Genomic DNA, 14,736 nt, shown 5'->3' with positions numbered 1-14,736 from the left:
TCAGATTTAGGGTGCCAGGGCCTGGCAAATGTTGATGATGTTCGCAACTAAACTAGCTGTTCCAAACTGCAGCAGGGTTTGCTTTCCTATTTCTCACGCTGATTCTCATAGGCAGAGACAACAGAATAATGATTTATAATAGGAAAACAGAGTTCTCTTGCTTTAGGAAAATATTTATCTTTCAATAATTCAAAGAAAACAATCTAGTAAATTAAAAAAACACAGGAATCCAAGCAAGTCCAGAAGAAGATATTTGTCGTTAATGTCAGTTTTTCCCTGGAGACCAAGACAGAGATCAGCTCTGTGAGTTGACAAAGGGCACGTTGATATGTTTTTAAATATTTAACTAGGCAGCTGCTGACTCAAAGTTCTGGCATGTGAGCTTTTTAAGCTCAAGTGTATTTATTCAGAAATTCATTAATAATTTACTTTCTGTTTTAAAGCATGGCTCACAACATAACCCAGCTTATATGACAAGAAAAAAAACAGTACCGTAATGTGAAAGTTTCCTGTTGGGTGCAATGAAGTGAAATACAAAAATGCTAAAACGAAAACAAAACAGAAAACAAAAATGAAACACACACACACATACACACACAAACAAACCCCAACAACAACACTCAATAGGCTTTACCCTCTTTGTCATCTGACCCAGCACTTCCAGCAACCAACTGCAGTGCTTGAATGGATACTTACCAGTCTGAACTGCAAACATGCAGAACTCACAACTAAGAACTGGTTTGTATCGTATTTCTAGTTTGGTTACTGAGCATTTCTGGCACCTTTGTTATGGCACTTCACTTCTCTGCATTCTGATTTCACAAAAGGGATAAATTATACTTATTTCATGAAGCACTACAAGAGTTGCACATCAAAATGTACTGGGAACTACTGCTATATTCCACACTAATGCATGTTTTTGAACAGGACTGGCACCTTGAATGACATTTAAGCTAGGAAACAAGTAGTTGCATATTTTATTTTATAAACAACAGAAAGGGCATCATTATAAGGCAGACAAAATACACGAGATGACAATGAAATATGGAAATCTATGTGTGTACAGCTAATATGTATGTGTGTATTAAATTAATACATAGTGCTGAACTACACACATATAAAAGGCACCTTGAGGGCCAAACAGATGTTTAGGGGCCAGGAGCATCTCTCTGATGAGGAAAGACTAAGGGAAAGACCGAGGGAGGCTCTGATCAATGCTTATAAATATCTTAAGTATGGGAGATAAGTGTACAGTGCCAGGCTTTTTCCAGTGGAGCCCAGCAATACAGCAATGGGCCGTGGGCACAAGCTGGAACATAATTAGTTCTGTGCCAACATGAGGAAAATCTTTATGGTGAGGGCGACAGTGCTCTGTGACAAGCTGCCAGAAAGGCTGTGGAGTCTCCTTCTATGGAGATATTCCAGACCCACCTGGACGCTTTCCTGTGTAACCTACTGCAGGGAACCCACTTTAGCAGGGAGTTGGACTCGATGAGCTGCAGAGCTCCCTTCCAACCCCTATGTTGTGTGGAGACCCATCAGCACCACGCCCGCTGGCACATAATGCAGCCTCGCTTTTTGAAGGACGAATCAAGACACGTTTTTCCAAAGCACGAGGAGGGAAAACAACGTCACCCCTGCGGCGTTACGCCGTTCCCCCGCACCCTACACCTAGCAGAGCCGCGGCCAGCTGCGATCTGCAGCGCGTTTCTCCACGGACGCTCCCCACACTTGGCCGAGGCCGGTCGGGCAGCCCCGGGCCGCGTGGGCGGGCGCAGGGGCGGCCCCCTCCCGCCCAACTTCCCTCGGCCCCGCCGCCGCCTCAGTAGGCCCCAGCGCCCCTGGCACGGCACGGAGCCCCGCGGTCCGTCATGAGCGGCGCCGGCTGCCACCGATGGCTGCTACTGCTGCTGCTGGCGGCGGCCTGCAGGCCGTGCTTCTCGGGCGTGCCTCACGCCCCGCAGCGGCGCTGGCCAGTGCCTTACAGGTGAATGACGCTGGGTAAGCAGGGGGGGAAGGCGCCCGTCCCTGCCCCTATACCCGCGTTGACGCAGCAGCTGCGGCGCGTGACGGGCGGGGCGGGGGCCGGGGCTGAGGCGGGGCTGGGACTGAGGGAAGGAGGGAGAGCGGCTCTTATGCATTGCTGTGTGTTTGTGGGTTTTCACTAAATTACGGAAAGCTATGCAGGGATTCGCGTTTTTTAAAAATAGCAGGCTTACCTGTTTTGTCACTAGTGCTGCTCTTGGTGCGCTGAGCTCACAAGTGAGAGAACTGGTATCACAGATTAGCCGGAGAGCTGCCTTTTACCTTCCTCTGTCCGCGTGAATGAGAGCTCCTGCTTCAAAGGTGCTCGTTTAATTCCTGATTTAATAAAATATTGTGAGAAGATCAGGCTGCGTTGGCTTGGCTTGCTGTCAAAATTCACATTTATGATAAGGACTTTATTTCATTCCGTTTATTGCTTCTGCATCTCACTTACCTCTAGAAGGCCAGTGCTGCTGGTGGAAGCAGGGGGCTGTGTGTTACTGAATTAACCTGAAGGTAATGGATGGGGCTTTGGATATAGCAGGAAAATGGTGCCCCTCAAGGAGGAAGGCTACAATTTTGTATTTTGCAGGGGTTTGCTGTTTGTAGAGGGAGATGTTACACAGTTTAACTGCGGTCTAATACATATGCATCATTGAAGGGCTTAGGTTGGAAGGAGCCTTAAAGATCACCTAGTTTCAATAGCATGCTGTTGGCTGGGCTGCTTCCCACCAGATGAGGCTGCGTGGGCCCCCATCCAACCTGGCCTTGAATGCCTTTAGGGATAGGGTACCCACCAGCAATCTGACCAACCTGTTCCAGTGCCTTACCACCCTCTCAGTAAAACTTCTACTGAATATTTGAGGGTCTGAAAGCTTGAGTATAATTCCTAGCAATTACATTCACATCAGGTGGTGCCTAAGGAGATGATCTTACAGTCAGGAGTCTTCCACGTTTTCCAGTAAGCTCTGTACTTGCAAGATTTGGTCTCAGGATGGTCAGAAATACAGTATAAGCCTTTCAGTCTGACACTCAAAAATGCAGTGGGAGAAGATTAAAAGGTATTTTAGAAATAGGACTTAACTGTATGGCTGGCATAAGTCTGTTTTCTGGGTGCATGTTTATTTTCCAGCTTTCACCTTCCTAACAGGAATATAGTTACCTTTCTGTAGGTGAGGTCAGTAAGTGAATCTGAAGGAGATGGGGAAAGGAAGACTTGTCAGTCTTGTGTGTGCCTCAGCAGTGTTACAGACTTGTGCTCTCCAAGCATTATAGCATCTGTATCGCAGTCTAGCTTTGGGAGGTGCCACACAACTTAGGCCTCCAACGTAGGCTCTTAGGTAGTTACAGGGGTGAAGCTCTGCTTATTGTCTGTGCTTCTCTTTCTCAACACAGGCGCTTTGATTTCCGTCCAAAAACTGATCCTTACTGCAAGGCTCGTTACACTTTCTGTCCCACTGGCTCTGCTATTCCAGTTATTAAAGAAGAAGATACTATTGAAGTGTATCGATTACAAGCTCCAGTATGGGAATTTAAATATGGGGATCTACTTGGACATTTGGTAAGGTGATGTTTTTGTTTAGCAAAGCTATAGCAGCAGATTCAGACAAATTTAACTGCCGAGGTCAACAGTGTGAGCTGTAAGGTTGGGATCTTGTATAGAAGAGTGTTGGAGCGCAAAAAGTAAGCTACCTGCAGGAAAGATATCTGAAAAGCAGTAAGTTTCCAGAAAAAGTTACAGAATTCATTTCAGCTTACGAAAAGAGCATGACCAGCATTGTCAGTGGGTTTGAGTGTGTTCCACTACTAAGCTGCACACTGGGAGTATTTAATATACGTGCATGATTACAATTTGATTTTCTTTTCTGCAGTAGCATTGCACTTTCTTGGATATTATAATTACTATGGAATTCAAGTCTACATGGAGTCATGCAAATATGATAGAATCTTAACTTCAACAATATTTATATCTAACTAGTGTAAATAAGCTTCAGAGTTTGATCCCTAATGACTAATGAAATATTAATGAACATAAAGCAACAACATCAAAACAAAGCACAGATCCAAAAATAGAGATAGCCTCAAATGTCTTTACCTTACTTGTTAAACTGAGTCTGAATTTATGAATTCACTGTACAGCTTTAAAAATAAATTTCTCAGTTGTTTTGTGGCTTTCATTGCTAAGATGTGTTGTTGGTAATGCAGTTTTGCTGCTTATTTCTTTAATTCCTTTGTGAGATAAGCATCAAAAGTAAATGTGGGTTTTGATGTGAGCTCCCACTGGGTGTCTGCCTTCAAATAACGGAATGCACGATGGATAGATAAACAAGCACTGAGACAGCTTGACTCCATTTTAGAAGTATGTGTGTGATACCATCTTGAATATTGTGCATCAAACACTGTTGAAAACGGAAGTAGGAACCACTCCCACTTTTCCCACCCTGCTACTCAGCAGCTCCCAAGTACCTGATCTGGTGTGTAGGTCAAGCTGCTGGAAGTTTTATAGAATTATTTTTCTTTCTGTTAAAGTTCTTGTTCTTTTCCAGAAAATTATGCATGATGCTGTGGGCTTCAGGAGCAGTTTAACTGGTAAAAACTACACAATGGAGTGGTATGAGCTATTCCAGCTTGGGAACTGCACTTTTCCACATCTTCGGCCTGGAATGGATGCACCATTCTGGTGTAACCAGGGAGCCGCTTGCTTTTATGAAGGAATAGATGATGCACACTGGAAGGAAAATGGAACTCTGGTTCTCATAACCAAAATATCAGGTATATTTCAGATGCTTTGAAGGGTTCTAATATTATAAAATGCAGTCAACTTTGTTTTCATGTAAATAAATGTCTTCTCATTTATGGTTATTTATAGTGTAAATGGCTGATGCTGCTGCTTTCAAACTGAAATGTTATCTCTGCCCTTCTTTTATGACAGAAGGGGATATTAGGCTGCTGCCTTTTGAACAGCACTGGAGTGTTGTTAAGTGGGTGTCATTGGAAGTTGCTGTGCAAAACCACTTAAGTATTCTCACTGTAAAAATAGAAAAATACAGAGAAGTCACGGAGTTTTCACATGCTGTCATCAAAGCGAAGCTCTCTCTTGTGAAGGAGCGGATGACTGCTGAGATTGGAAAAATTGGTGGAAAAATGTGCATTGCCAAGCATACAATTAAGGCATATTTAAGAATACTCATAGGTGTCAAAAATACTCATCTCAATTTCCATATTTCCCATTTTGTGTCATAAAAGCAATGCAAATGTCCCTAGTAAAAGGTCTTCTCTGTTATATGTTATAGAACAAAACCAGGATTTAGTCTGCTAAATTCGTGGATGATCACTGGAATAACTTCCTGGTATATGCTGAAAACTGAAATCCTAAAATGAAAAGGTCCATCTGGTTGATGACTGGTAGTACAGTGAATGAGTTGTGAACAAAGCAGTCAGGGGACTTGAATAAAACAACTTACTTCTGAAGGTGGTATAGTAGGTGGTTTAAGGCACTGTTCACTGTCCAGTCACAGCGGGCATAAGCTGGTGTGGTGCTTTGTCTTTGTTCCCTTTCACCTCCAGCAGCATGTTCTCCATGGTCTCTGCATTCTCTCACAGCTGCAGCAAAGAAATTCTAGGTGACTCTTTAAGCAGTGAAACAAGTGAAGCTGCTTGTCTGTGAGTTTGTGTCTTATGACTGAAGGCTTCAGTGCCTGATGTGCTTAGATTATTTTTTGTGAACACTAAGGTAAATAATTCATACATATGTGGAATTTGTTGTGCTCTTTGTCTATGTGGATTATTTAATACCTAAGTAAAGAGAGGCTCTGGTGCTTCTGGAGGTGTTGTTACTGTCCTAGGCTCTCTTGCTTCCCATGTCCACAAAGCTTATAGGAAGGTGGCATCTCTGAATTTGATTAGGAATCTGGAAGTTGCCATAGCAGAATCTGTGCAAATACAGGCAGACAGAATTATGACCTAAACTCACTTCCTTCAGAGAGCAAACAAAAAGCATCTCGCCTCGTGGGGGAGGACTTCAGTTCATGGAACAGGTGGACGCTCTCTCCTCTACGGAACCCTAATGGATTGTTGGTCAGCAATGTCAGAGGCCAAAAGGAAGCATTATAATTTTTTATTTTTTTATTTTTTTTTTAATGCTGTTGGCCAGGACAATATTACATAGGGTTATGCTGCTTTTGTGGATGTAGGGCAGGAATATCCAAAGTTTGAGTTTCTGACTGCCTGAGCATCTTCCAATAGATTATCAGGGAACCAGGCATGAACCTGTAATATTTTTGGTTAGCTAAAGTTGTTAAAGCCAGAACTTCCTGTTAAGTCCATCTTGGTCTTGTTAGGAGAGACAAATCCTGTTCAGTGACGTACATTGCAGAATGCCCCCTGGGAAGCTAATCTGGTAGTAATTAGAGAAGATAAAAGGGAGCTGCAAGCACAACTACAATGTACTATGTGCACTTCTTGATACAGATTCTAAACCAAGTAGTGGACAGCTAAACAGAATGATTGTCATATTCACTGTGAAGCCTGAAAGCTCTTAAGTATGAGGAGCAAGTTATGAAGGGGCAGCATGAGAAGACAGTGCAGAGCTGTCATTGCTCTGTGGTATTTGCTTGCCTGCATGCCTTCCCTTGGGATAAGTGTGACATGCATGCCTTCTGTAATGAAGAGTGGGTTTGGAAACAAGACCTATGCAGCCTGTGTTCAGGGTATGGGGCATGCAGCACTCTCCTTGGAGCTTAGGAAGACGTTACATTAAGTCAATGTGAGAGCCTGTTGTTGTGTGTAGGGCAGCATTAGTGACAATTACAAATCACTCATTAGCAGTTACCAAGCACAGTCGCACTGCAGTGACACTTTCAGCTCAAGAGACTGTGGCTCAGAACAGCCCCAGGATTGTGAGCTGTCACCTGACTGCCTTGTGATGTATTGCATAAAAAAAAATGTGGCTGTGTTTTGAATGTGAGGTGAGTCAAAGTGGATCTGAGTCAAAGACAGTTGTACCCAGTGCAGCAACTGAGGGAAGAGCTGAGCTGAAATGTGTGGCTAGGAATGTGGGGGAAAAAACACCTTGGACTTCACGTCTGTTTTGAGGAGGCACATTCATCACCCATAGGGTGCTAAGGCAGAGATGAACTGAGTTAGAGATGTTTTTCCCATTTCATTTGTGAAATGGCCCTTCAGCAGAACATTTCAACTACATATTCCAAATGTATGTACATATATACAACCTAAGTATTTAAATTTGCTGGTCTTCACATCCCACTCCTGTATTTTGGCTTAGTTTGACACTGCTGGCTGGGGAGGTGCAGTGTCTCAGTCAGAGGTTACTTAGCCTTCTTTTGTGGAGAAGCATGAAAAATTTAGCCCCAAATTGCAGAATTTAGTTACAATTTTAGGATGGGCAGAAAAATCTGTTGCTCTGGTGAATGCTGTCAGCATCTGTTGCGGCTAGTACTACCTGCTCTCTTTGTCTCCGTGGATAAAATGCAATGATGAGTGTCACATGTCTCCAAAGTTGGAAAGTTCTGGCATAGTAGCAAGGGATAGGTGTTTTGGTTTTGTGATTTTGTTGTGTTGGTGGTAGTATTCCACATCAGAACATCATGTCTGAAAGGTTCTTACAGTGAGAGTGGGGCAGGTCTCTTCTCACTAGTGACAAGTGACAGGACAAGGGGAAATGGCCTCAAGTTGCGCTAGGGCAAGTTTAGGTTGGATATTAGGAAGAACTTCTTCACAGAAAGGGTAGTTAGGTACTGGAATAGGCTCCCCAGGGAGGTGGTTGAATCGCCATCCCTGGTTGTGTTTAAGAGCCATTTGGATGTGGTACTTAGGGATATGATTTAGTGGAGGGGTGTTAGAGTTAGGGTACTGGTTAGGCTGCGGTTGGACTTGATGATCTTCAAGGTCTTTTCCAACCTGGGTAATTCTATGATTTTATGTAAAACAGTGGGAGTTAAAAGATACAATGTTCTGGTTCTGTGGTCTGCCTTTCTGGGGCATTTTGGGTTCTCGGAGGGAAGGGAAGGAGTGGCATTCCTGGAGGGCCTGGCATGCAGAGCTGGAGCTCCTTGTAGGACACCAGTGGCTCTCCCTCTCACTGACTTGAGATCTTTCATTTTACTGCAGAGAAAAACGTGTTTCTCCTGCCATCTACTAGCATAAGACTACTTGTCTACTACCTAACATACTGGACACTCTTTTCTCTCTCATTTTCTTGGATTTAGTAAATTACCATTCCTCCTAAGACCATTGCCAGTTCGTTTTGTTTTTTTTTTAGACCCGTCTACTATCTTCCTACCCTTCCCCTCTCTCCCTTTTGCCCTTTTCCAGAGCACACAGCCTGCCCAGGGCCAGCCGTGCCACAAAAGGTGGGGTAGTTGTTGCATATACGTATAGCCAGGTAAGAGCACTAGTGGAAATACCTGCCTAGTTCCTATACATCCCGGCTAATTTAATAGACAGTATGATATTTGGACTGGTTTCCAGGGGCTCTTCTCAGTTCCTTATGTGTGTTCGGGATGCCAGCTTAGGGAATGTGTTATCAGTCTCTCTGAATGCATTCTTTGTAGGAGTATTTTATGTTATGTGGAGGAGGCTTTTCCCAAAACCAGAGAATGTTGTATAGGAGGGAATATGGAGAGGTTTAGGAAAGAGTTTAAAAGCATGGGGAACCCTGCTGTCATGGGATTTTACTCTTGAACACCTCTGGGACCCTGTGAAGCTAAGCAAGTATCTGAGTGAGGGATGGTGCAGCTCAGTAAAATCTGAGGAGGAATGGCTTATTTGGGGCTTGGCTTGTGCTTACTACACTCTATATAGTACTATTCTGGAGAGAGAGTTTCCAAATTGAGATCCGAACCAAAGGGGGAAACCTCCAAGTCAAATCTGACCAATTGCAGGAAGCACTGGTATCAGTTTCAGTTGTCCCTGTGGAAGGCCAGAAAAGGAAATGGGTGTCCTTGCATCTGGAATGGAAAGAAGAAGTAAAGGAAGTAGAGAAAGATCCAGGCAAGGGGACCTCCTCAAAACCACCATCATTGAGAAAGGCAACTGAGAAAAGTAAGGAGGGAGTCACTGTTATCACTGTTCGTTGACCCCTTCAAATGACTGAAATCCAAGGCTCAAGAAAAGAGTTTATACAGCACCCGAATGAAACTATTGTCACCTGTTTACTTTGGTGTTGGGACAGTGGGGCCAATAGTGTGTCCCTAAATAGTAATGAAGCCCACTAACTAGGAAACATTGCCCAAGACTTAGCTATTGACAGAGGGATTAGTAGATATCTGGACAGAGTTGCCACCCTCTGGGAACAGATGTTATTAGCTGTGAAGGAAAGACGTTCCTGCAAAGACCATCTGAAGCCTGAGGTGAGAAAATGGAGTACTGTTGAGAAAGGCATCCAGTATTTGAGAGAAACAGCTGAGGTGCTAATGCTGTATGATCCCACGTTTGTTCCTGATGATCCATGCCAGGACCATGATTCTGAGAGAGTGAAGAGTATTCCTGAAATATTGCAGAAGCTCACAAGAACAGCACTGGAGTGGCATGCTGGTACACTGGTAGTAATGTTCAATAGATACAAGGACCTAAACAGAACACCCCCAATTTTTGAAATGATTATTACACTTCAAAACTTGGAACAAAAATTACCGCCATCCCATCCTTCCATTCTGTCCAAATGACAGGAATACTAGATAAAACAGAGAAGAAATAGGATGGCATGCTGGAGGAATTGTCCCTGGTGATTAATCGTGATGAAACAGTAGCGGTACTCAAAAAACTCAATGAAAATCAGGATGATCAAAAGAATCTGCTGAAGGAGCTGATCAAACTGATTAAAGTTTGTGTGCCCCGGTGGCGCAGTGGTTAAAGACGCCGCCTTGCAACACTGGGGCCCGGAGTTCGAATCCCCTGTGGCGCAAGTGGTAGAAGTGCCGCTCTGCTACACAGAGGCTTGAATTCCGGGGGCTGGACTCGATGATCTCTAAAGTCCCTTCCAACCCGCACGAAATTATGAAACTATGAAACTATGAAAAGTCTCAACTATCACAGACAAATGCCTCCCTGCTCGAGCAGATGACTGCAGTAAATCTATGTTGTGTGGTGCTCTGTGGAGCTACTTACGTGAGCATGAAGAGGACATGAAGAAGTGGCATGACGAACCCACTCCTGCAGAGAGTTAGAGAATTACAAAACATATCAACCACCACTGAAATTGTTCCCATTAGTGCAGGTAACCAATAAAGGGGCCCTCTCCTCAGTCAGGAGAGGATAATAGAGTGTATTGGACTGTGAGGATTCGATGGCCTGGCACATCAGAACCACAGGAATATAAGGCACTGGTGGACACAGGTACCCAGTGCACTGTGATGCCCTTGAGTTATAAAGGGACATAACTGATTTACATTGCTGGAGTGACTGGGGGCTCTCAGGAATTGTCTGTGTTGGAGGCAGAAATAAGCATCACTGGTAAAAACTGGCAGAAGCATCCTGTTGTGACTGGATGGGGGCTCCATGCATACTCCTGGGCGGAGTGGGCTTTTGGAGGATGCATGTTCCAAACTATAGCCTTATTGTAAGCCCCCTTTATCATGTGACACAGAAGAAGAATGATTTTACATGGGGCCCTGAGTAGCAGCAGGCTTTTGAACAGATTAAATAGGAGATAGCCCCATGCCGTGGCCCTGGGGCCAATACAGATGGGACAGAATGTAAAAAGAACATCCTCTTCGCTGCTGTTGGAGAGAAAGGTTCCACTTGGAGTTTGTGGCAGAGCCTCAGGAGAGACCTGAGGCCAACCCCTGGGATTTTGGAGCTGAGCATACAAGTGGTCCAAAGAGTGCTACACCCCAACTGAGAAGGAGATCTTAGCTGCATATGAGGGGGTTCGGGCTGCTTCAGAAGTAGTTGGTACTGAAACGCATCTCCTTTTGGCACCTCGACTGCCAGTGCTGAACTGGATATTTAAAAGAAAGGTCCCCTCCACCCATCATGCTACTGATGTCACACGGAGCAAGTTGACTGCACTGATTACACAACGAGCTCAGATGGGGTACCTCGGTCGTCCAGGAATCTTAGAAGTGATCATGGACTGGCCTGAAGGTAAAAAGTTAGGAGCATCACCAGGAGAAGAGGTGTCACGTGCTAAAGAGGCCCCGCCATACAATGAACTACCAGAAAATGAAATACGTCCTGTTCACTGATGGATTGTGTCATATTGTGGGGAAGCATCACAGATGGAAAGCTGCTGTGTGGAGCCCCACACGACAGGTTGCAGAGGCCACTGAAGGAAAAGGAGAATTGAGCCAATTTGCAGAGGTAAAGGCTGTCCAACTGTCCTTAGATGTTGCTGAACATAAGAGGTGGCCAGTGCTTCATCTTTATACTGACTCATGGATGATGGCAAATGCCTTATGGGGGTGGTTACAGCAGTGAGAGCAAAATAACTGGCAGCAGAGGGGTAAACCTATTTGGGCTGCTGAAAAGTGGAAAGACATTGCTGCCTGAATAAAGAATATGGTTGTAAAGGTGCGCCATGTGGATTCTCACGTGCCCAAGAGTCGTGCTATTGAAGAACAACAAAATAAGCATCAGGTAGATCAAGTTGCCAGAATTTACATGGTGCAGAACAAGGTGAACAAGGACTGGCAGAACGAGGGTGAATTATTTCTAGCTCGATGGGCCCATGAGACCTTGGGCCATCAAGGAAGAGACACAATATTTAAGTGGGCCAAAGACCAAGGAATGGACTTAACTATGGACACTATTGCACAGGTTATTCATGCCTGTGACACATGTGCCCCATGCTACCACCCAAAACACCATATTGGGTTTGGAGAAGCAAATCCTGTGGCAAATGGCACCCCAGAAATAATTGAGTCAGGTAATGGGACTCATTTCAGAAATTCACCTGTGGGTATTTGGGCCAAAGATCATGGCACTGAGTGGATTTATCATATCCCTTGTCATGCATCAGCTTCTGGTAAGACTGAATACTATTGAGTTGATGAAAACCATATTGAAAGCGATGGGTGGTGGAACATTTAAGCAGTGGGAGGAACATTTGGCAGAAGCCACCTGGTTGGTCAACACTAGTGGATCTGTCAGTCGTGATTGTCCTACCCAATCCAGCCTCCCACATGCTGTAGAGGGAGAAAAGGTCCCTGTAGTACATGTAAAAAACACATTGGGAAAAGTAGTTTGGGTCCTTCCAGCCTTTGGAAAGGGCAAACCTCTCCGTGGAACTGTTCTTGCCCAGGGACCTGGGTGCACTTGGTGGGTGATGCAGAAAGATGGGGATATTCAGTACATACTACATGGGAATTTGATACTGGGGGAGTGTAGTCAGTAATTCTATGTATTCTATGTATATAGGCCTGTGTGCGTAATGCATTATTGTTAATTTGTTTATATATCTGTATATGAATCACACAGATCACAGAATCACAGAATGACCCGGGTTGGAAGGGACCTCAAGGATCATGTAGTTCCAACTCCCCTGCCTAGCAGGGCCACCAAATATGATGTAGTGATGTAGAATAAGGGGTGGAATGTCATGGTTCTGTAATATTTGCTATTGGTATTCCACGTCATAACATCATGTGGAGCAAAGAAGAACTACACATCCCAGAGGACCCCATGGTCAGAGAGGGAAATCTGTCACACAACTGATGCTCTCTCTCTCTCTCACTGCCTGGCAGTGGGTATGGTGCGCTTCCAAGCCATGTGCCTTCAGTTTCAAAGTAGGATTCTCGGTCTTCAGAAACCTCTCTCTCTCTCTTATTTTACTTGACTTATTAACCTCAATTTTACTTAGATTGTATTATATTGTGTTGTCTTGCATTCCGATATCATTGTTAGTAAAATAAGTAAGTTTTCCTCCTTAGATTGTTGCCACTGCTCTGTTTGTTTCCTTCAGCCCAGCTCCCAGCTCCCTCCCCTTTTCTCTTTTTCCGTTCCCATTTTTGGCGTCAGGGGGCCCTCGGGCCTATGGCCCCTTGTCATGGACATAGATTAAGCTAGATAACTCTGTGACAATTTGGTAAATTACTGTTCATCCTCAGATCATTGTTTTTTGTTGTTGTTGTTTGTTTTGTTTTGTTTTTTATGACCCATCTACTATCTCCCTACCATTCCCCCTCTCCAAGGGCGCACAGCCTGCCCGGGGAGCTGGCCCCGCTGCAAAAGGTGGGGTTGTGTTTTTTTTTCCCTCTCTCTTTTGTCTCCTTCTGGGCTTGTGCCCCTGTCATGGACTCAGATCTAGAGATAACTCCATGACAGGGCAGAAAAAAAATGCCATTTGGGCAACTAACATTTACAGATAAGAAGTTTTCTGTAAAAGCGGAGTATGTGTTCTCCCTGCAACGCATGTCTGCTGGTAGGTAATGTAGTAGGTAAACTTTGGCAGAGAAGGGAGATGAGCAAAAACATTTTGAGCCATGAATTTGTTCCCTCGTCTCTGTAATACTTATTTCCATCTCTTACAGGAGCCATGTTTAATGAAATGGCGAAGTGGGTGAAGTACGACAATGAAACAGGCATTTACTATGAGACCTGGACTGTTCAAGCAAGTCCTGACAAAAAATCAGTTGTATGGTTTGACTCTTATGAATGCTCTAAATTCATACTGAGAACCTACCAGAAGCTGGCTGACCTGGGAGCAACGTTCAATAAGATCCAAACAAACTACACCAGCATAATTTTATTCAGTGGAGAACCTATTTATTTGGGAAACGAAACATCAATTTTTGGACCTCTAGGAAACAAGACTCTGGCAGCAGCTATAAGAGACTTCTACTATCCCTTCAAACCTCACAAGACAGTCAGAGAGTTTTTTGTGGATCTCTTCAAAATAATTGACCGTGTCATCCTGAATCATGAGTTTTACCTCTTTTACAACTTGGAATACTGGTTTTTACCTATGAAGTTCCCTTATCTCAAAGTAGTTTATGAAGAGGTTCCTTTGCCTGTTGGAAGCAAAACATCTTCTGGTGTTTAATTGCTGACAGCAGAAATATACTGTGCCTTTGCCAGAAAACGCCTAAGGATTTTGAAGCACTTCTCTGACGGTATTAGCACTGAAACATAAAGAGCTTTTAATTGAACTTGTTTTGGGTAAGTTTTGCTAGGCCACAGAAAAGAATCAGCCTTCTTACTTACAAGTTGTATAGCAATGATCTCTGACTGACAGCTCTGTACAGCTATAAACACCAGCTGCCTATGAGCAAGTGGAGGTGACTCCAGCACAGACCTGACCTACAGCGCTGGAGGCTGAGCAAAAGGTAGCTGCCACACATGGCAACAGCTGGCACTGGGCTGCCACTGGATGTGGGACACAAGCTGTACACAAGCTGTACACAAGCCCAGTGCAACCAATTCTGCTGTCTGCTGGGACTGGCTTGAATGCCTGCTTCCTTCAGTATGTGCCTTACACTGCATTTCTTTGGTTTGTATGATTTGGGCCTATGAGCTGGTCCACATTTCATGGAGAAGTTTGGTGGGAAGAGGCAGCAAATGCATTAGATGGCACATGAGGGGTATCTTGTCACCACTTTGCTTCCTTCACCTGTATTATCAGCAAAATACAGACATCTCTTCCCTGAATTTGTGTGACAGTTTTCTATCAGAGACAGAAGGCAAAGAGCTTGTGACAGTGCATAATTGAAGCCTTCCAGTAGTAGTGCCACACTGCCCTTGGAGTTTGGTTCC

The 14,736-nt window shown here is 44.3% G+C and overlaps 1 protein-coding gene across 1 annotated transcript; it reads left to right on the top strand.

Annotated features, from left to right (window-relative positions):
* The first annotated feature begins 1,782 nt into the window (after positions 1-1,782).
* CLN5 (CLN5 intracellular trafficking protein) lies at positions 1,783-14,631 on the top strand. The gene is made up of 4 exons (XM_015851622.2): positions 1,783-1,987; positions 3,421-3,586; positions 4,572-4,797; positions 13,515-14,631. Exons 1-4 carry the CDS (start codon positions 1,872-1,874, stop codon positions 14,024-14,026), a joined length of 1,020 nt encoding a protein of 339 aa, XP_015707108.1. The 5' UTR covers positions 1,783-1,871; the 3' UTR covers positions 14,027-14,631.
* Positions 14,632-14,736: the final 105 nt, after the last annotated feature.

The sequence above is a fragment of the Coturnix japonica genome, chromosome 1 (genome assembly GCF_001577835.2).
Source record: "Coturnix japonica isolate 7356 chromosome 1, Coturnix japonica 2.1, whole genome shotgun sequence".
Lineage (NCBI taxonomy): Eukaryota > Metazoa > Chordata > Aves > Galliformes > Phasianidae > Coturnix > Coturnix japonica.
Note: the sequence above shows the minus strand (reverse complement) of the source record. Positions and strands in the feature narration are given on the sequence as shown.